This window comes from Fundulus heteroclitus, chromosome 6 (assembly GCF_011125445.2).
Source record: "Fundulus heteroclitus isolate FHET01 chromosome 6, MU-UCD_Fhet_4.1, whole genome shotgun sequence".
NCBI lineage: Eukaryota > Metazoa > Chordata > Actinopteri > Cyprinodontiformes > Fundulidae > Fundulus > Fundulus heteroclitus.
In genome coordinates, this window is record NC_046366.1 from 31964779 (window position 1) to 31986812 (window position 22034).

The 22034-nt window shown below is 39.4% G+C and overlaps 2 protein-coding genes and 1 long non-coding RNA gene across 3 annotated transcripts; 2 read left to right on the plus strand and 1 right to left on the minus strand.

Annotated features, from left to right (window-relative positions):
- The first annotated feature begins 2759 nt into the window (after nt 1–2759).
- LOC105915962 (acyl-coenzyme A thioesterase 1) lies at nt 2760–6112 on the plus strand. The gene is made up of 4 exons (XM_021309382.2): nt 2760–2919; nt 3382–3832; nt 4046–4230; nt 5237–6112. Exons 2-4 carry the CDS (start codon nt 3382–3384, stop codon nt 5843–5845), a joined length of 1245 nt encoding a protein of 414 aa, XP_021165057.2. The 5' UTR covers nt 2760–2919; the 3' UTR covers nt 5846–6112.
- A 2214-nt stretch (nt 6113–8326) lies between these two features.
- Nucleotides 8327–12566, plus strand: LOC105915960 (acyl-coenzyme A thioesterase 2, mitochondrial). Its single transcript, XM_012850250.3, has 4 exons — nt 8327–8754; nt 9214–9664; nt 11155–11357; nt 11485–12566. The coding sequence occupies exons 2-4, from the start codon at nt 9214–9216 to the stop codon at nt 12091–12093; spliced, it is 1263 nt and encodes a 420-aa protein (XP_012705704.2). The 5' UTR covers nt 8327–8754; the 3' UTR covers nt 12094–12566.
- Nucleotides 11942–13426, minus strand: LOC110366703. The gene is made up of 3 exons (XR_002426907.2): nt 13283–13426; nt 13031–13189; nt 11942–12018 (listed from the first exon to the last, which is right to left on the minus strand). It is a non-coding gene; the product is annotated as an uncharacterized LOC110366703 (long non-coding RNA).
- Nucleotides 13427–22034: the final 8608 nt, after the last annotated feature.

A 22034-nucleotide genomic window follows, 5' to 3' on the forward strand; every position in this document is an offset into this window, starting at 1 on the left:
TAAGGTTCAACAGGTGTCTTGCATTGAATTTTGAATCAGTATTGCTATTGGTTGAAAGGTTTTTGTAACATCACTTGGAGTAACCGATGTGTCAACAGCTCTTCCGCTGTGGGGTATAAAAGCAGCCCCTCCTCGTATGCCTCTGTAGCGAGTTGGAGCTTGAATAGTGAGTTTTGCTGTACTGCTCCACCCATGTACACCACCTGTACACTAATTTTTCAAGTTTGAGTTTGGGCGGAGTAAGGCTCTGGTACAGGTGTCAGTTATACTTTAAATGACTGCTGGCAAAATTAACAGAAGTTAGTATTAGGACAACTAATTAACTGTATGATGATTTATGTCATAGTTTTGTATAAAAATAATACTTTAATATTCTCAAAATGGGATTGTGTTCCAAAATAAGAATATGATAAATTTTTCCTTAATATCTTTGAAATAAAAGAGATCTGGCTGAAAATTGTGGGATTCTTTATCATAACCAGAGGTTGGTAGAGTAGCCAGTAGGATTAGCACTACTTCAGCATATTTTTACTCAAATGAAAGTAAAACGTTGTCAGCCAAGAAATTACTCAACTAAGAGTAAAAAAGTATTCAGTAAGAAGGTAACTCAAGTACTGAGTAACTAATCATAATAGCTGATGATTTAATATTTATAAAATATGTAATTGGACTGACAGAAATGTATGGTTACATACAAATTCTGGTATTTTAAAGTAAAAAGATACACTAAAGACAAACGTTTTTTTTCAACATTAAACTTAAAAGCCATACTTACAGCAGTTAAATTGTATATACAGAATGTTAGAATAGTGCAAAGTATTTCCAATGACAATATCTACTGTTTACTCTACGTTCATCTGACCTCCAAATGACTCAATGAGCTCAGTAGATAGAAAATATCATTAAAATAACAAAGCTTGTGTACAAATAAGAAGTGTCACTTTAACATAAACTCCACATTTTTGTCTGTGTTGTAAAACAACTATGTTCTTTATTCATGAAGTTACTCACAGCAGGTACAATGGCTTGAAAGTAAGTAAGAGTAGCCATACTTGAGTAATAATATGACTCAAGTAAAAGTAAAAAGTACAGCGCAGTGAATCTACGCCTAAAAGTACATTTTGTTTAAAAAGTTTCTCAAGTAAATTTAACTGAGTAAATGTAACCAGTTACTACCCACCTCTGATCATTACATAAACAGGCCCTAATCATGTTAAAAAAAAGTGCTGGTCTCAGTATCTCATTTTATTCTGATTCACTTTTTTAAAACTCATAAAATCACCTCTCATCACACCATCAAAAATCAAACAATCAAAATGTTAAAGTCTTTGTAGAAAAAATATAGCACATTGAAACCAAATAACATAGAAAATTAAACAGACAACTTGCTGTGGATCAAAGGCTGGCTGGCCCCACCCACGGCCAATCTTTGACTATAGTCTGCTCACATAGGAGCTCTACTCTTTTCGACAACCACCGTACTACAGAATCTGATTAGATCGGAGTTCACCTGTAACAAACAATTATGCCATTAAAAACCTGGATAAAGCTCTGCATATATTTTTGTATTAATGCAGGTTTTGTGTCCTGATACTCGATTGTCAGGTGTTTTAGAAAACTGTAGTAAAGGCAGGTCTTTCTAAATCTCCTATTACAATTTTATTGTATGGCAGCCTGGAGTTTAAAAAGATTTTAAACCTTTTGCCAGAAACGGTTTTTGTTCTCCTTACTAGCTACATATGATATGTTTACCTGTCAATGTGATTGACCCTCTAACTTTTTTGTATAGCAACATTTTAACACCTCCATACGGAAGCGTATTGCTTCCGTACCTCCAGACACACAAATAGTTTGTTTTCAAACACCACTGCAGTTAATCTCACACTTCAAAGCTTTTTGAAAAATTAAACAGATAAAAGTAAACTGCAATAAATTACAGGTTGCAATAAAATGAAGTACGACTTCTTATAAATAAAAAAAAAAACAGTTTTGCATCATAAATATTTTAAGTGTTATATTTTAACTTTTTTTTTTGTAGTTTTATTTTTTTTACTGTCTTGTAATCAGTATTACTATCAATACATTTTCAACCAATGCTTCTCTGTACAAAAGTTGTATAAAAATAAGAACTCGGAAAAATACATCTAAAAAATGTGAGGGTTGTGCAGAAATTACATCTTTAATCCTCCCATTTTTTCAGTGACTGCTGCAGATCTCCAATCTGGGTTGCAGTTGTGAGACCGCCACTCTGAGCTAATTTATAAATGACCAGCTTTGATCTGTTATTTGTCTTAATTGAGACCAAAGAGCAGAATCCCTATTATACAATAACCATCTTTCTCCGCTCAGACCAGAATGCACTTTGACTTCAGCTTCAGCCTCAATGTTAAATGCGGGGACGTCAGTGCATATTATCTCCCGATGTGTCCCAAAGTATCACTGTCGTAAAGAAAAGAAGGCTTCATTTATGGATTACTTGAAGTTGATAAAACACTGATAAAAGCAGAACGCATTCCAGAAAAAGGTGATTCCACCTAAAGATAATATATATATATATATATATATATATATATATATATATATGTGTGTGTGTGTGTGTGTGTGTGTGTGTATGTATATATATGTATGTATATATGTATGTATGTATGTATATGCATTTTTTTCTAAACAGTTAATTGAAAAACGTATTGTCGGACTTTTATTTTGAAGTAACTTTATGCCACTTCCAGTTACTTCTGTTTACTTCCGAGTCGCCAAAGCCATGTAGAAAAAACAACTTTCTGTGCGCTGTTAGAAGTCCTGCTTGCGTCCCAGAGATTTAGACCTTGTTTGGCCAAAAAAACAAGGAGTTAAAGTTGTTTGTTTTGTTTGTTTGTTTAGAATAAAGAAGTTTGTGGGGTTGTCAGAAAATTAGCCAAGGTACGGCTGCTTAGTTTGAAGTGTTGAACTAACACAGAATATGAGCCATTGCTGGAATGTGGTTGAAAAGTCTGTGACTTGAATATGTTTTTATGAAGTCAAAAATAGCAACGGTGACATTTGTTATCAACTATATATATGGCTAACAGGGTTAAAGTGTTGATGTTGATCATGTAAAGTACATGTAAAGCTGTTTGTGTTGAAGCTCAGAGTTGTTCTAACGCTCAGGACTTTGACCTGGAAGGTATTACATGACTAATGACATGAAGAGTGGATAAAGAAAACAGTAAAGATGCCCTGAGGGACATTCATTTGAGGCAAATGAAACATTCCTCTATGCATTACAAATTAGGAAGCACAATTTTCCTTTATTACTTAAATCTGGACAGGAGGAAGCTGTTTTAAGTTTAATTACTTAAAGTGTTTGCTGAAGTCTTTCATTTCATCTGCTCCACCGTGCAGATGTCCAGTCAAGTCAGGCTGAGGCTGCTGCCCAGCGTCAGGTGTCTGTTCGATGAGCCCGTCCAGGTGAAGGTGGCCGGGCTGAGGTCCAGGCAGGTGGTCACCGTGAGAGCCAGGTCCACAGATGAGAGAGGAGTGGTGTTCAATTCCTCTGCCAGCTACAGGGCCGATGACAGAGGGGAGATTGAACTGAACAGAGACGCCTCGCTCTGCGGGAGCTACGTCGGTGTTGAACCCATGGGTCTGCTGAGGTCACTGAAGGCAGACGCTTTGCACACATACTTCTATAAGAACAGAGCGTTGGAGCCTTTCATGGTGAACTTCTCTGTGCATGAGGAGGAGGGCAGGATGCTGGCAGAGGCGACCAATGAGAGGTTTCTGATGGGAGACGGGATCAGGCGAGTTCCTGTTAAAGAAGGCAACGTTCAAGGAGTCCTGTTTACTCCTCCAGGTATTCCCCGATTAAAGCCTCATGAAGTGTTTTAAAAAACAGTATCTGTGTATCAGCAAAACAAAGAATGTAAAGTGTGCTGAGATAAGTTAATGAAATGCACCAAAAGTCATTTTAAAAATGTCTCTGATATGACTATTTAATTAAGCTTAATAAACTTTTATTTTTACAAAAAATCGGTATTTGTCTTCTTGTTTGTCTTTTCTCCATTAGGAGAGGGTCCCTTTCCTGCGGTGTTGGATCTGTGCACCTTCATGTCAGAGAAAAGGGCCTCTCTGCTGGCCAACAAAGGCTTTGTAGTTCTTGCTTTACCCGTGTTCACTGAGAAACCCAACCTACAAAAGATGAATCTGGATGACTTCGAAGAAGCGGTGCAGTTCTTACAAAACCAGCCTAAGGTGATGAGACAAGTCTAACCTGCTATTTTGCATAAAACCACTTCACTTTCCAAAAAACAAAGTTGGAATTTGGAAAACATGCAACATCTAGAGCCCTTTTTCCCATATACTGGTCACTTTTACCACAAGGCTGCAAAATAAGGGTCAGACAACACCATTAATATAAAGTGACAGACCTCTGAGAGATGTTTAAAACTTTAGAATGAATTTTGTTGTTTTGTAGCATAATAATCTTTCTACTGTCCATCCATTCACCCATCTGTCTGTTTATCCATCCATCCAGTCTATCTATTTAATTGATTACCAAGGCTATGAATATATTAAAGGAAATGTGAATAAGAAAAAAAATCCAATAATATTCATTTACCTAATTTTAATATTTTGTTGTCATATGCCTGTCTCAATGAAAATTGAATGAAAATTATTTAAGTATTTTAAGACTAATATACGTAAGAATAAACATAATAATATGTAAGAATAAATTTGATCTTAACTGTATACTCTAGAAAAAACTGGTCAAAAAATGTTGACTTAAAACCCAGAAGGTGCTTTGACATCAAAGTGTCCTTTTGGTTTGATTGACTCAATATCAGTCCACTTTAAAGTCCTCCTCAAAATGAGTACTAATCGCATTTCCTTGTAATATAGAAACAATTTGAAACTGACGAAGTGGATATGTATCTAAGTTTATCAGAATCAGAAATACTTTAATTATCCCAGAGGGAAATTGCTGTTTCAGTACAACTGCCATCACGGTGGGAGGGGAAAAAAACATAACTCATACTTTATCCTATTACAGGATACAGTTTGAGATATCAAAAACCTCTTGGGGAGACGATTTACTGAGGCCTTGCTGCCAAGGATACCACCTTACGGTGCCCACAGGGCGCTGCCATTCACAGGGCGCTGCCATTCACAGGGTGCTGCCATTATCCGAGTAATTCTCTCTTTGTGCTCTTTGTGTTTATCATTTAATGTTTTTATTTTATTTTAATGTTTCCTCCAGGTGAACAGTAAAGGGGTTGGAATAATATCCCGGTCAAAGGGGGCCGACGTTGCCCTTTCACTTGCTGCCTTTGTACCCGGAGTTGAAGCTGTGGTGTGGATTAACGGCTGCAGCGCCAACGTTGGCATTCCCCTCTACTATAAGGGCCATCAGATCCTCTCACCATTGATGTTTAACTTCAGTAAGGTGATACCCACCGAGTGTGGAGCCAACATGATCAAGCACGCTGTTGAAAACCCTCTGGCTGACGAGAACAAGAGCAGCATCATTCCCATTGAGCGAGCAAATAGTCATTTCCTCTTCGTGGCGTCTGAGGAAGACCTCAACTGGGACAGCAGGGGCTACCTGGACGACATGGTGGGGAGACTGAAGCGTCATGGGAAGAATAACTTCGAGAGCGTAACCTACCCTGCAGCTGGACATTTACTGGAGCCACCTTACGGACCACACTGCCCCTCCGCTCTTCATGGGATGCTAAGGTTTCCAGTGGTGTGGGGCGGGGAGCCTCGAGCTCATGCAGTGGCTGAAGTCCACCTGTGGACGAAGATCCAGGATTTCTTAAAAGCTCACCTGGGCTGCAATTCTGCACAGACTGAATCCAAACTATAGACTTAAATCTGTGGTCTCCAGAGCCAGTCTTTGAAGATCAGTTTCCTCTATGTTTTAGAAGTTGCCTGAATCAAATTATTAGTTCATCAATCTTACTTCAGCAGAGCTTGGTGACTTGATGAGAGGAAATTCGGCTGTGATGAGCAGGGGCACGTCTAAAACCCGCAGGGCATCGGTCCTTAGCAGACTGGAATTGGACATTCCTCACCTAAAGAGTAACTCACCCCCAAATAATTTACATTTTTGATAATATTTTATAGTACTGTCTACATATCCTGGTGATGCTTTTGACAATTTACTGCATATTTGTTTAAATCCTGCTTTTGTGTCTAAAACTGTCCCTGCGGCGCCCTCCTAAGGTTCAACGGGTGTCTTGCATTTAATTTCAAACGAATATTGCTATTACTGTAGTTGGTCAAAGGTTTTTCTAACGTCACTTAGAGAAAATGACGTGTCAGTCGCTCTGCCACTGCTGTGGGGTATAAAACTAACTCCGTCTCATATGCCTCCATAGCGAGTTGGAGTTTGAATAGTGAATTGTCAGTCCTGTTTATATTCAGGTTAGTGATTTATTACCTTAGCATTTAGTTAATTGAGCATTGATTTAGCTTTTACTATTAGCCCAGACCACGCTCTTCCTTCACCCCCTCGTACATTTCCTGGTTTGCTGGCCACAGCCTCCTCTCGGCAAATTTTTCAAGTATGAGATTGGGTGGAGTAAAGCTTTGGTACAGGGGTGAGTTACACTTTAAATGACTGATGATCAGATTGACAGAAATTTGTATTAGGACACCTAATTAACTGTATGATAATTTAGGTAATAGTTTGTATGAACAGAAAAACTGTGTTTTAACTGTGATTAAGTGTGTTCCACAGTGAGAATATGATAATTGTTTTACTTAATATCTCTTAAATAAAAGAGATCTGACTGAAAATAATGGGATTCTGTAATGTTCTGTTCTGGTTATGTTAGTTATTTTACTCCCCTGTCTTAGGTTTTCTGGCTGCTTTGAGTTTTTGTCTTGTCCTGTCAGCTTCTTAGTTTAGGTTTGGTTTCTGATTTATTTCTTGTTTTGAGCCTCAGCACTGATGCCTGGTCTAATTACTTACTCTGCACACCTGCCTTACTCCACCCCTGCTGCAATCATCTCTGACCAGTTTCACCTGCTTCATCCTCCATATAAACTGTTGAGACCAGACATCAGTGCCAGGTCGTCTTGTTGAGTATGGGTGAGTCTCCTCCTGCAAGTTTCTGTTTATTGGTTGCGTTTGGATTTTTGACTCCTTGTCCCCAGAGATCTGAGCCACCCTCTTTCTGTCTGTTCCTGCCTTGCCTGCCCAACTGGACTGTTTGTTTTTCTGCCCTTTTTGGTTTTTGGATTTTGTTAATAAATATTCTTTTACCGAACCTCTGCTGGTCTAGTCGAACTCTGGGTCCTCTGCTCGGTTTCATGACAGATTCTTTATCATAACACTTGTAAACAAGCCCTAATCAGTGCCTCTGGGATGTTGGGACATTTTTTTTCTGTGATTGTGGCAGCCTAAAATTACTGATTTTTGTGGCACTTTTTTCAAAATGTGGCAGTCAAAGTTGCAAATTATTTAAGCCTTATTTCCTCTTGGTCTTACAAGAAAGTTAAAATTGCTGTACCTTTTTGAAATGGCATCCTACGGCTGTCATTTTTCATGCATCTTGCCAGTCAATTTAAAACCTGGACTTTTTAATCAATGAAATTTTTCCGGATGCCCCGGAAAAAACACGGTAAAAGTGGAAATGTAAGAGGATGTAGGTCAGATTTGCGGAACGGTAAAAGTTGGTAAAAGTTGTCCATTGTGGGCTGGCTGGCTACTCCCACAGCCAATCACTGACTAGTAGTCTGCTCAAGTAAGAGCTCTACTCTGCTTGACAACCACCGTACTACCTTTTGAATAGGGTCGAAAAATTCCTGCTGGGTAGAAAACCAGTCAAAAAAACTCTCAAAGCGTGCCAAGTGGAGTAGACTACGGTCCAGCGGAGTCCGTGGAAATGTTCCATGTTTTGTTATGAAGTTGTCATAATTTATTACTCTGGAGCAGTGTGTTGGTACAGTGCTAAGGTAGAAAAATAGCCACAAACTTCTATTTGAGTAGGACCCCAAAAAAATGGGCACGAATTAGGAGAAAACTGGACATGGATGACTAAGAAGACTTGTGCTGATTGGCAGCATAAAACTGAACACAGAATTTGGTACTGAACGCATGTAAAAGAGTGCAGATATACAGGGGGGTGATAATATTGAATTAAAGCATGTATATTGATAATAAAAAGGTGTCAAGGAATGAAGCTGTGGAGATGAGGCAATCTACAAGGCAAATTACCACTTTAATAACAGAAATATATAATAATTATATATATATATATATATATATATATAGTAATTTAATAAATAGAGAAATCAGAAAAAGTTTTGTTTAAACAAAAATTAGGTACCTAACAGCTGAAACATAGCTGAATACAATTAACTACATAATATTTCCTGAAAAGAAATGCCGGTTATCGTTCTAAAGTTATTGTTGTAAAGACAATTAGGCTTTGTTTATGGATTATTTGATGTCGACAAGAAGCAGATAAAAGCAGAACTTTGTTACACATAAAGGTTGTTCAGACGCCTAAGGATTTTTTTTTTTTTTTTTTTTATTGTTGATCGAAAAAAAAAGACATACTGCCGTACTTTTATTTTGAAGTAACTTTATGCCGCTTCTTGTTACTCCTGTTTACTTCCGGGTTGCATAAAGCAACTTTCTGTGCGCAGTTAAAGGTCCTTCTTCAGTCCTAGAGATTTAGACCGTGTTTGTCCAAAAACAAGGAGTTAATGTAGTTTGTTTTATGGAATAAAGACGTTTTTCGGGTTGTCAGAAAATTAGCCAAGGTACGGCTGCTTAGTTTGAAGTGTTGAACTAACAGAATATGAGCCATTGCTGGAATGTGGTTGAAAGTCTATGACTTGAATATGTTTGTATTAAATCAAAAATATCAACCGTGACATTTGTTTTCAACTCATTTTATAACAAACAGGGTTAAAGTGTTGCTGTTGATCATGTAAAGTACGTGTAAAGCTGCGTTATTTTAAAGCTTAGGACTTTGACCTATATTGATTTATATTCAGGGTGGACAAAGAACACAGTTTGCATATTTAGTTACTTTTCCCATTAAAGACGCACTAAGGGACTCTTATTTGAGGCAAATGAAACATTACTCTAATGCATTATTGATTAGAAAGCACAATTTTCCTTTATTGATGAAATCTCTGGTCAGGAGGAAGCTGTTTTCAGTTTAATAACTTAAACTGTTGGCTGAAGTCTTTCATTTCATCTGCTCCACCGTGCAGATGTCCAGTCAAGTCAGGCTGAGGCTGCTGCCCAGCGCCAGGTGTCTGTTCGATGAGCCCGTCCAGGTGAAGGTGGCCGGGCTGAGGTCCAGGCAGGTGGTCACTGTGAGAGCCAGGTCCACTGACGAGAGAGGAGTGGTGTTCAATTCCTCTGCCAGCTACAGGGCCGATGACAGCGGGGAGATCGACCTGGACAGAGACGCCTCGCTCTGCGGGAGCTACGTCGGTGTTGAGCCCATGGGTCTGCTGTGGTCCATGAGGCCCAACGCCCTGCACAAGAGATTTCAAAAGACAAATTCCCTAAATCCCCATGTGGTGAACTTCTCTGTGCATGAAGAGGAGGGCCGGGTGCTGGCAGAGGCGACCAATGAGAGGTTTCTGATGGGAAGCGGAGTCAGCCGGGTTCCGGTCAAAGAGGGGAACATTCGAGGTGTCCTCTTTACTCCCCCAGGTTTGTCTTTTTTTTTTTTTTTTTTAAATCTGTTTGTTGGATTCACATTTTAACATTTTCTGGCCTATGGTTTTGCCTGGTAAGTATCTGTACACCCAGACATGTTCAGTTGTTCTAAGGTCCATGAGATTTGGAAGCCACAGCAGCACATAGAGCGTCATTTTTAAAATGTCTGAAGGGGACAAGCATGAAGCATTTGCCAGCTTTGTTCCTAAAGACGCACCAAAACATATCAGTATATGATCCAGAATTATATATTTTTTTAACTTTAAACACAAAAGTCCGACTATTTTTTCCAGTGAGTACACCAGACATGTGTTGTAAGAGGCCTTTACTACGAAGCAAGATTAGAAGCTTAACGAGGTTCTGTTAAGGATTTTCAGCATTACAAAGCTGAGTAATTTATTATCCGAGTCTCCGTGACGATCACAGTGACAATTTATGCTGGAGAAGGCCACATTTTGTGATTTGAGAACAATAAAATGAAGGCAACGCCTCTTAACCAATCACAGCCCTAAGAAAATGGAAACAAGTAAAAGAGCGGCGATGCGTAAGCAGCTTCTACTCACCAAGTTAGACTGGAAAGGTTGCTGAGGAATATCTCCAATGAATTTATATTACCTAAAACAGAGTGGATTTGTTCCTTTTACAACCCGACAGTTAGAAACTATTGTTAATTGTTTTATTTAATGAAAATATCAACCAATTGACTGAATTTATACTGCCTAACATGAAACGATGAAAACATATCCTTTCCATTTATAGTGTCTGAGCCTAGAGCGGGTCATGCTGGTTGATACACCATTAGGCTCAATCATGCTTTAATAATTTAGCTTCATTATTAACAAGTGCATGACTTTCAGCGTTAGCTGGGGGTTGGAAGGTTTCAACCACCTTAAAAAAAAAGCGCTTTCTTCAATGTTAGGGTTACTTTGTGCCAAAGGGCCCAGGTTGTACAGACAATAACACCCTTCAGTGTGGAAGTTGTTACAAAGAGAAGAAAATTCAAGGCAAGCAGACAATTTAACAGCTTAAAATTAAGTTAGGTTTAGCACAACCGTTACAGGTTACAAGAGAGCAATATGTTGAACAGAGAACAGGAAGACTGAAGGAATCAACAGTAGAAGGACTTTTTTATTATTATTAGTTTTGTTTTGACTAGCCAACCTGTTGAGTATTCAAAAGTTAAGATTAGAGTCTGAATCTACTAAAATATACACAAGCACGCTGCTCTTTTCCTAAAAAACTTTCAGTGCTGTTCTTACGTCCTTTTGTGCTATAGCTGTTAAAAAGAAAAGGTATCAGCTAACATCCAAATCGACATGCGCTTATAAGGAATTAAAAACAGAGATTGGAAATTGGCCACTATATTCAGATCGGTGCATCTCTGTCATATTTTCTGCCGTGACGTCATCAGAAAAAAGGTTTTAGACTTCCTTAAGAAATGAATGTGCATAAATAATCAAGCGCCTTATGAATTTGTCCCCCAGGAGAGGGGCCGTTCCCGGCTGTGTTAGATCTGTACACGTTCGGTGGAGGTCTGTCGGAGAAAAGGGCCGCTCTGCTGGCCAGCCGTGGATTCCTGGTCCTGACTGTGGCTCTGTACGGTCACGATGACCAGCCCAAGAACATTAAAGAGGTCCATCTGGATTATTTTGAAGAAACAATAAAGTTTCTAAAGAAGCAAAACAAGGTCAGACATTAAAACTTTTATATTTCGATCCCTGGCGAGTCATTTAACAGTTTGCCCTTTGTGTTGCAGTTATGCTGAGCTACATGAAGGGAGATATTGCTTTGACCTTTTCTTGTTTTCCCCCCAGGTGGGCAGCAAAGGAGTTGGAGTTATATCCCTTTCTAAAAGTGGAGATCTTGCTCTGTCGATAGCAACCTACCTGCCAGGAGTTCAGGCTGTCGTCTGGATCAACGGCTGCTCCGCCAACACGGCTTTACCCCTGCATTATAAGGAAAAACAGCTTCTTCCAGCACTGACAGTCGACATCAACAAAGTGATTTCCACGGAGTCAGGAGCTTTGATTACCAAACACGTCATGCACGATCCGCTGACGGAGGAACACAAGGCGACCCTGGTGCCTATTGAGCGAGCAGCCGCACGATTCCTCTTCGTAGCTTCAGAAGACGACCTCAACTGGGACAGCAAGGCCTACCTGGACGAGATGGTGGACAGGCTGAAGCATCATGGGAAGGAGAACTTTGACAGCCTGAGCTATCCTGGAGCCGGGCACTACTTAGAGCCACCTTACGGGCCGTACTGCGCCTCCAGCTTCCACGGGGTCGTGGGCAGGCCGGTTCTGTGGGGGGGCGAGCCCAGGTCCCACGCTGCAGCTGAGGTCCACCTGTGGAGGAAGATCCAGGAGTTCTTCAGAACTCACCTGAACTGTGACGTCGCTCAGACTAAATCCAAGTTATAGCTTCTGACAGGACAGTCTGAGCTCTTTAGCTATGATAACTTTGGTAACAATCCCTATAAAGCTGTGAACATTAACATGCTTTTACTTTAGCGAACAGAAACTTAATATTTTCTACATCTTCGATTGAAATGCAAGAAGATATTTATGTCTTGTCCTGAGATGATTGCTGAAAGTTTATATCATTTCAACAGTTTATACAAAAGGATAATTCTCTGATAAAAATAATGAACATAAATTGGCTAATTGTTTTTTACATAGTGATTTATGACTTTTTAATTGTACAATAAAGTTTTATATACACTATAGAGAGCCAAATGCAATATATATATATCTTCTATATGTTCCCCCGAATAATTTTTTATCTAATTACTGTGTCAATAATGTACTTTTGTGTTAGACTTTTAGTTATTCTTAACAATGTGATTTAGGACAATATGATACACTGTCATGTTAAAACAAAATGTCTCCTTATATTCAAAGTTTTGTGTATTTTGTTTTATCTCACGTGTAGCTAGTTTTACACACCCACCAATTTCAAATTTGGTCATATATAAAATACAAAATATAAAACCTGATAATCAGTTAATTTATACACAAACAGTTTTTTTTTTCTTTTTTCACAAAATATAATTGGCAGAATTTTAGGAAACAAATGTGATTTGCCTTTAACATAAATGCTCGTTGCAAAACAGTTTCAATGCATCATTGCATCCAAACCTGTTAGATCCAGTTCAGGGAGGCTTTAAGTAATATTGAATCTGCAGGTGAGCTGATGGCGTAAACTAGGACCATCATGTAAGGTTCCTATTAAAGATCAATAAAATATGTTCTTATTATAAAGTGTTTTTAGATAAACCATAACATTAAAGACGCATTAAACATTCTAAAAGTATACTGAATAAAAACTCCATGCTACTCTAAACTCCAAAGATGTTACCAGATGAGATTGTCTTCCCTTGACAAAGTGAGATTCCTGCTGTCCTTTAAAGTGACCGTGGCTCCAGATCCACCATCCCAGGAGGTAAGTTTGTCTCTGCTCCCTTCTGGAACCTCAGCTCTTTACGCGTCTGGTTCTGTTTCTGGTGCTCCTTGTTTCCTGCTCAGAGGGAAAAGGTTATGAGGGGTACCTGGTCTGCATCTTTTCTCCAAATGACCCTCCCTAGTGGCCCCCCACTGGTAATAAACTCACCGGGAGGAAACGTAGGGTGAAAGAAAAGCAAAGCCGATTATAGAACGACTTCCAGTGGAAAGCAAGAAGCTCAGCGAACATCTGGAATGCAAAGAGAGGACCATCTTTACAGCAGAAGTTCCCACCTTACTGTGAAGAAACGGTAACTCCTCCACCATCATGCGTCACCCTGCATCATTTGAATGAGTGAAAACAACGACACTTCAGGTAGTTACACGTTAATACCAAGGCTGGACACATTTCAACCAAATGTCACTAAAAAGAGTATAAAAAATGTTACCTTTTAAAAATTATTCGCCACAGCAAAGCCCCGCTTTTTCTTCCCCCGCAGTTTTTGTTTTTGTTGCCCTGTTTTAATCGGACACGCACACCGGTGGTAACCAGTTAATATAAAACCCAGTCTGACATTTAGAGAGGAGTTATTGAGATAAGAGGACTTTGGACACAATCTTTGAAAACTGAGCACATTTTAACTTTTCAGGTTTAATATAAATTCAATATATAACTTCAGTGTCATCCGTGTTTTGACAGATCCAGGCACGTAAATCTGTGAAATTAATGATTATGTTAGGTCAATTTAATGTCTTGGTTAAAATCTTTCTGCAAAAGTCCTTTACCAAAGAGCGTCCATACAGCTGCACTATCCACTGAGAAGCTGTTGGACATCCATAAGTCAGTAATGGACATGACTGCCTGATTTGATCTATGCCCCTACACCGTATTGTGTTTAAAAGTTTTCAATGGTGGTATGTTGTGATCTACTTGTACAACGGGTAAAACGTTTTAATTAGGCTTATATGGCTTTAATGGCTTCAGTATATTAGTAAACACTCATAACGACTTGGAAATTTAAAACAAATGTTTTACTTATTGGTTTATTTATTTTAAAAATGAAAAAAAAGAGAAAAAAAAAGAAACGTGCAACAAAAAAATATGAAAGTAGCAAGTGTTTCTCAAACCCTGCTCCTCAGCATCCCCCGTCCTGCATATTTTAGACTACAGAAAATACCACTTCATGCCACGCAGGAGGTAATCCTTTAAATCAGATGTGCTGGAGCTGAGATACATCTAAAACATGAAAGACCGTGGCCTCTAAGGACCAGGATTGAGAACCATTTGGCTAAACAACTACCGACTATCCATGAAAAGTGAACCAAAGAAGGATGTGGGGAATGAAGGCTCACCTGTGTGGTCCAGTTAAACAGAGAAGCTACATTAGCTCAGAAAAGGGAAAATGTAAATACTATCATATAAAAGAATTGTTTTGTTCCTACTTTGCATTTTTAAGCAATCTAATAACTGTTTGGGAGCTGGAGACAAGTTATGAACACAAGGGGGAGCCAAATTAATCACGAAGGACGGATTTTTTTTCTTGTAGGGCTTGTCTGGCAGTGATTTTTGTTTTTAACAGTTCTAAAACGATGACTTTACAGCATAAAATTAAAGATAAATAAGTCCGTTTTTTCATTTTTATTAATTAAGTTAAGACATAATAGAAAGAGTCAGTCAAATACAGTCTGTCACATCATACAAAATACATAATTGAACTATAGTTGTGCTAAACCCAAAGATTGTTTTCCAGCTATTTAAGATATTCCTCAGACATCGGCTTACATTTGCGTTTCCTCATTCTGAAAACAAACAAAAAACAAAAACAAAGTGCAGACAGTTTGAAAAGTTTTAGGGCTAAGTGTTATTCCATGAGTCCATAATTTGCTGCATCCTTCTGCAGAGCAAGAGTTTTGACATTTCTGTCAAAACTTTTGGAATCTGTATCACCTGAATAGAAGAACAGAATAGTCCTTTATTAATGCCACAATGGGGAAATTCACTTGTTAAAACAGCGACTGTAACAAAAGAAAACATATGACAAATATATAGGAATAAATAAATATCTTTATTTGTCATTGCAACATACATTTCAAGGAAAATTATCTTGTGCACCCATCCATCCCTCAGGGAGCAGTGGTCTGCCACTGTATGGCGTCCAGAGTGCATTCTGGGGGCCAATGGGATCCAAAGTTGTCATCCATAAGATTTGAACCTTGCAGTCACTCCCAGATGCAAGTGCGCTGTTCTCCACCAGGCACCAGCTGCCTCCACGTCAAATGACCACAGAAAAATATATTGGAGGTAAGGAAAGCGGAAACAATGCTCCCTGACCTAAACATAGGTAGTACTGGACTAAACATAACTGAGCATCAAACCCTAATATACACAACAAAAACCGTTAAGCATGTTAAAAAGAATGTTAAAAGCATGTTAAAAAGAATGTTAAAAAGAGCTGTTTTTTTATTTAATTTCCTTCTGGGATAAATAAAGTATTTTTGAATTGAATTTGATTTTTTTTTAATAAAAATGCATGTTATAATAGAATTTTGATTATTATTATTATGGCTTGAATCTACTTCATTTTTTTTTCATTACGCCTGTGTCATACTACTATCCAGTAGGTGGCAGCATATACACCCTCAACAAATCCCAAGAAGAAGAACCTCGGTGACGACGGCGCATGAGCGACGTCAGATCCGCCATATTGGTAGGGTCTCCCGCTGCGTCGTCTTTCGTGCTGAGTTCGGGGTTTTGTGGGGAAACGTTCGCACGGCAGCACCGGGGCGAAGCTAAACAATGGAGTCACTGAACGGAGTGCGTTTCTCCTGCTTCCCGAAGTGGAAGAAACACGGAGACAAACCGGTGGCGGAGGTGACGAGGAGACACCGGGTGGCCTGGGTGGCAGCAGTGGGAAGGAGAGACGTCACTTTCGACCGCATTTCGCCTTCAAAAAGGGTCTGTTCCCTGCATTTTCATTCACTTTAGGGAAGTCTGGTTAGAGTGAAGTATTTCTCATCCCCCCACCGGGTTATGTTTACGCTCCACGTTGTGAGGAGACATTTAGCACCGAGGTTATCCTTTTTACGTAGGGACAATGAACGCACCCCTGAAGATGCTGTTTTAAAATAAAAATAAAAAATTAAGCACATGCAGCATGAGGGACCTGAGAAATCACGTCTAAACCCACATCTTGTTGACACATGCGGGTGTTAAGTTAAATAACACAGTTCTGGTGAATTTTTATTTAATTACGAGTGAGTCCAACTAGGAAGCGAAACCTGGATAATTTAAAATGTAATTGAATTATAACAAGGTGTAGCAGTTAAAATGTGGAGATCTCCTAAGATTTGTATGATTCTTATGGTTTAAAGTCCCTCTTTTTACTGAGATCCCGGAAACATTTTTGTATTACCGTAGTTTTCTTCTGTTGTACAGACCTTAGAAGGCAATAATGCCCCTCCCACACCTGTTGCTGTGCACTGCTGATCAGCTGTAACTCTAATAGCAAAACTTAGTACTTCTAAAGCTTGGTATATGTGTGTTTTGATCATGGGGTGCACTTAGTTTTTCACTCCTGAATCTTTATATTCTGTTTTTAGTTTTTGCTTGATCAGTAACGAGAGCCGGGACTTTTCTGTGGGTTTTATACAGTCGAGGTCATTCTTGTTGTGTCCTGATTGTGTTTTGCCACAGCAGCTATGTTTACATGCACAAAATTTATGATCGAATTGAAATGTATTCGGATTAAAAGAACAATGAATTTTTTTAAATTCATCTATTTTTTGTTGCGTTTTAAACTGTATTTTCTGTATGTATTACTAATGTATTGTATTTATTTTAGCCCTACTTCCCCTTTCCTAAGTGGTTACGCCACTTGTTAGGTCGCCATTGTAAATAAGAACTTGTTCTTAATGACTTGCCTGTAAAAATAAAGGTATAATAATAAAAAAAGAATTATCGGAGTGCACCGTTTATATGGGCACACAATCAATTAATCGTATCATAATGTGTGTTTATATGCACCTTCCTTCATTCAGAACAGAACCGCTCTGACATGTGCAGTTATCAAATTTCCCTAAAAGAGAATTACTTCCGTCTTTGCTGAACAACAAAATGAAATAGTAAACAGAGAATTATTGTACGAGTTCCTTTGTCTTCTGAGCACCCAGACTTGGACTTGCATAATGTCTTTATTACGGTTGAAACAAGGCTGGACGATAATTCAATAACAATATATATTGATCAATAGACGTATATCGATGATAGAAAAAAAGGGCCAAGAAAAAGTTCAGTAGAATAAAAGTTTTCCTTCCTTATGCATTCTAGCCATATAGGTCAATATTACAGTCATTTAAATCCTCCCAACCAATCAAAAACACAGACCCATGAACTAAGCCCCACCCCCTTCAAAGAGTTCAGAGAGCACCCCTTTTTTTTTAACTTGCAGTTTTGTTCAAAAGTTGGTTGAATAAAGGGTTGAGTTTAAATTCAGTGTTTGTGTGACTGTATCTAAAAAAAGTCTCTAAACAACAGCATAAAGTCAGCATATTTATCAATATGATTTCTATTTTATCGATATGCTTTTTTTTTTCTATATCGTCCAGCACTAGTTGTTAAAAATTTTTATAGGGAGCCCCGACAGTTTTGCTTCCTGACGTATTTCCGGCACTCAACAATGCGGACATGCGTCACGTTTACGTCATTTGCCACGTTCAGGACAACTTGATCCTGTCAAGCGTTTACATGCACGTTGATTGGATTATCAATCCACATAAACCACCTCTCCCATTTGGGTTACAATTTCATTCCCACTGAGCTTAATCCGATCGCAATATTCCGATAGGCGTGTGCACATGACGCGTTTTTATTTTCCGACCGGCCCTTTTATTCCGATTACTTTTGTCCGTGTGAACGTAGCTAGTGAGACGTCATTGACTTCATCTCAACTGACTCAGATTCTGTGTTTCCAGGAAAAGCGTATGAAATGCTAGAGAGCAATCCTGACTGGAAACCTTCTCTGCTGCTGGGCCACGGCGAGATCCGACAAGAAGAAGAGCAGCAGGTGGCGCCTCCTAGGGTTGAGGAGGTACAGAAACCTGAGGAGGATGACGAGGAAGAGGAGAAACGGGATGAGGTCGGCCTCCCACACACTGTCGAGGAATGAGCGAAGGCAAACATGCTCGACCAGTGTGCGCTGGAGCAACTCGCACGTCTGAAAGGTGAATTTATGGAACTTAAACTTACAGAAATGTTCCTACAGGGTGGGAAAAAAAAAACGGTCAAATATGACACCGGACTTCAGAGCTTCTCCACTGCTGCGCTACGTCAGACCTTCCAAAAAAAAGTAAAAAACAAAGCAACTGGACTTGTTTTCCGTAGTTGAAGACGTTTCGCTTCCTCTCCAGGAAGCTTTCTCAATTCATTAAGTCTGGAGTAATATGGAGTAACAAGCTTTATACAATTGGCAAACAAAGGCCTTTTAATGGGTTAGATGGCTTGAATTTGCATGTTATCTAAGCCATTACAAGGCCTTTGTTTGCCAATTGTATAAAGCTTGTTACTCCATATTACTCCAGACTTAATGAATTGAGAAAGCTTTCTGGAGAGGAAGCGAAATGTCTTCAATACGGAAAACAAGTCCAGTTGCTTTGTTTTTTACCTTTTTTTTGGAATGACCATGACCTGGATGACTGAGAATCTTCACCAGCATACGTCAAACCTTTCCTGCCCCGGGCAGCAACCAAGCTGACTCCCTTTCAGATGTTTCTCCTCACCTTAATGCGGCTGAAGTTGAATTTTTTAGACGGATCGGATAAGCTGTTTATTTACCGTGAACCCAGAAACTGCTGATGCTGCGTTCGAGGACACGGTTGCTGCTTTGTATACAACTTTGTCTTCGCTTGGTGCACTGGCAGAGACCGAGTGTTGGTCAGCACGCCTCGGCCGTTTCGTTGAGACATTCGGGGGACGGCTCGCCGTCGAAGTTCGCGGACGACACCGCTCTCATCGGACTTATCTCTGATGGTGACGAGTCCGCCTACAGGTGGGAGGCTGGTGGTGCAGGGAGAACAACCTGGAGCTCAACGCTGTAAAAACACTGGAGATGGTTGTGGACTTCAGGAAGAACTCAGCCCCAGCTACCCCCATCACCCTCTGTGACTCCACCATGGACACTGTGGAGTCTTTCCGCTTCCTGGGAACTATCATCTCCCAGGACCTAAAGTGGGAGCTGAACATCAACTCCCTCACCAAGAAAGCCCAGCAGAGGATGTACTTCCTGCTGAAGGCAGCTGAAGAAATTCAACCTGCCAAGGACAATGATGGTGCAGTTCTACTCCTCCATCATTGAGGCATCCTCACCTCCTCCATCACCATTTGGTACGCTGGTGCCACCGCTAAGGACCAGAGCAGACTGCAGCGTGTCATCCGGTCTGCAGAGAAGGTGATTGGCTGCAATCTTCCATCTCTCCAGGACCTGTACGCCTCCAGGACTCTGAGGCGTGCAGGGAAGATTGTGGCTGATCCCTTGTACCCCAGTCATGGACTATTTCAGTCACTTCCCTCTGGCAGGAGGCTGCGGTCCATCAGGACCACAACCTCAAGAACAATTTCTTCCCATCTGCTACCAGTCTTATCAACAAGGCCAAGAGCCGCATGTGAAACTGGACACTGCCTCTCTCCCCTGTTCAGGACTTACAAGCTACACCAACGTAGCATCTCCAGACCTTCTGCGTTACATTAACGCACAATCTACTGTGTATATAGCTATAGATTCTGTATATATATATATATATATATATATATATATATATATATATATATATATATATATATATATATATATATATATATATATATATATATATATATATATATATATTTTTTTTTTTTTTTTGTCTGCACCATCAACACCAAGTAAAATTCCTTGTAAGTGCAAAACTACTTGGCAATAAACTTGATTCTGATTCTGAATAGTGACCTGGCCAAGATGGCAGCTCAAATACACATTTGAATACATCACACACAGTAAAATGACCAGTTTACAAAGTCACAATATCCAATCATGCTTTGTACTCTGTCATTTATAAAATATTTAAATTCTGCCAGAGATAAAAGAGTTCTCAATTTCAAGAGCTTTTGTGCGTCATTTCAGGTGAAAGGGGCAGAGTATTTTAAACGTGTTTGTTTGTAATTCTATGAATAAAAATTCCGTTACATTTAGCTTATACTAGAAAACAACATTTCTAGCACGCTGGTTTATGCTTACTTATGTTTCATTTTAAATTGACCAAAGTTAGGGTGTATGCATCAGGGAAAAAATAAGTTACTGCTAATAGGTGTTGAGTTTGTGTTCTTCACTTATCGTGAGCATCTCAGCAGTACCAGGCCACGCCACTTTAATAGAGCATATAATGTCCAGTAGATGGAGATACAGGTAAATAGACCATAAAAATGTAACCCTAAATGAACAGAGACACAAAAACTGAAATGTATACAAAACTCCCTGTGTACTGAATCTAGGTTTAAGACGCTTGACTTTTGGGACGGAATGACTGAAATAAATCAACTATTCAATTATTTCTAGTCTGATGACTGTTATTCTACCTGTGTGCATGCACAACTTGTGTTAGTCGACATTTAACTTATTGAACGCTTAACCCGCATAGCCACGTTGATCAGATGTTGGTACCTGGAACAAAGAACCGAACACAATCCCGCTTCTATAACCTGAAAGTGAATCTCATTAAAGGTGGGGGTGAAGTCATTTGCAGACACGTGAATATAAACCATTAGTTTTATGCTCTCTTCCTGCCGTAATTCTCCTTTTTCTCTTTTGTCTGTTGGATTTTTGTCTCTCTTTTATTGAGCGTTGTTTTTATTTTTACTCACATAAAACTTTATCTTCTTCTTTTTTCTTTTTTTTTCTTACCATACCTGCGTGTGCGTTCGGGTACTGAGCTTACACGTTGTGACAGAGCATCACCACTAAGGCCAAAACAACCTTGACAGCTTTAAAAGAAGCAGTTAACAAAACATGACATATTAGCTACCAACTCAGCCAATTATGTCTCCCCTGAGACGAGAGATAACATGTTATTGTTCTTCCCAGGTTCGCTGCAGAGTTCACAAAGACGGCGCGGGCCTTGATCTGCCTCCTTGGCTTATTAAGCAGCATCGCCAAAAAAAAAAAAAAAAAAAAAAAACATTTCCTCTTTGTGTTTCTGGATCTGCTCCCTTTCTGTCATTTCGACTCCACGGAGGGCGCATCAGCTTCCAGCTTTTATATTGTTTGTTCTGCAGCTGTACCTGCATGAGGAGAAGAAGGTGCACCTTTAACTCAGGTTTGTGCTTAATCCCCAAATTCTGATTTGTTTCTTGTTGAGTTGAAAAGCGGGGCAGCAAATCTTTCACATACTGTATGCTCTTTATTGCGAAATTAAAGAAAACGTGTTGCAACTTAAAACTTCATTGTTTTTTTAGTTTTTTTTCATTGGGATTATACATAACAGGCCAATACATAGCGACGAAGTGCAAGGAAATTGATAGTTACATGGTTTAAAGCTTTGTTTTGCAGAAATAACCTGAAAGGCTTGTGCTGTATTTGTATCCAGCCCCTTTTATTCTGATGCTCGTTACTTAAAATCAAATAAAGCGATTGATTTAAACAGTAATCTGACTTCTAATACAGTCTGAGTGTAATTTCTTTAAAGCCTCAGAGGTTTGTTGGAGAACATTAGTGAATAATCAGCATCATGACCAAGGAACACAGCATACAGCTCAGGGAGAACGACGTGAATAGGCCTAAAGCAGGATTAGCTTAAAATAACGATATTTGGACAACAGCGTCAATCAGGGAAGCAGCCAGGAATGCCGTGGTACCTCTGCAGGAGCTGCGGAGATCCACAGCTCAGGTGGGAGA

Excerpts from the sequence above, each read along its gene's own strand:
- LOC105915962 (XM_021309382.2), top strand. The coding sequence starts at position 3,382 with ATGTCCAGTCAAGTCAGGCTGAGGCTGCTGCCCAGCGTCAGGTGTCTG. Across the intron at positions 3,833-4,045 it reads AGTCCTGTTTACTCCTCCAG|GAGAGGGTCCCTTTCCTGCG; the intron begins GTATTCCCCGAT and ends TTTCTCCATTAG. Across the intron at positions 4,231-5,236 it reads TCTTACAAAACCAGCCTAAG|GTGAACAGTAAAGGGGTTGG; the intron begins GTGATGAGACAA and ends TGTTTCCTCCAG.
- LOC105915960 (XM_012850250.3), top strand. The coding sequence starts at position 9,214 with ATGTCCAGTCAAGTCAGGCTGAGGCTGCTGCCCAGCGCCAGGTGTCTG. Across the intron at positions 9,665-11,154 it reads TGTCCTCTTTACTCCCCCAG|GAGAGGGGCCGTTCCCGGCT; the intron begins GTTTGTCTTTTT and ends TTTGTCCCCCAG. Across the intron at positions 11,358-11,484 it reads TTCTAAAGAAGCAAAACAAG|GTGGGCAGCAAAGGAGTTGG; the intron begins GTCAGACATTAA and ends TTTTCCCCCCAG.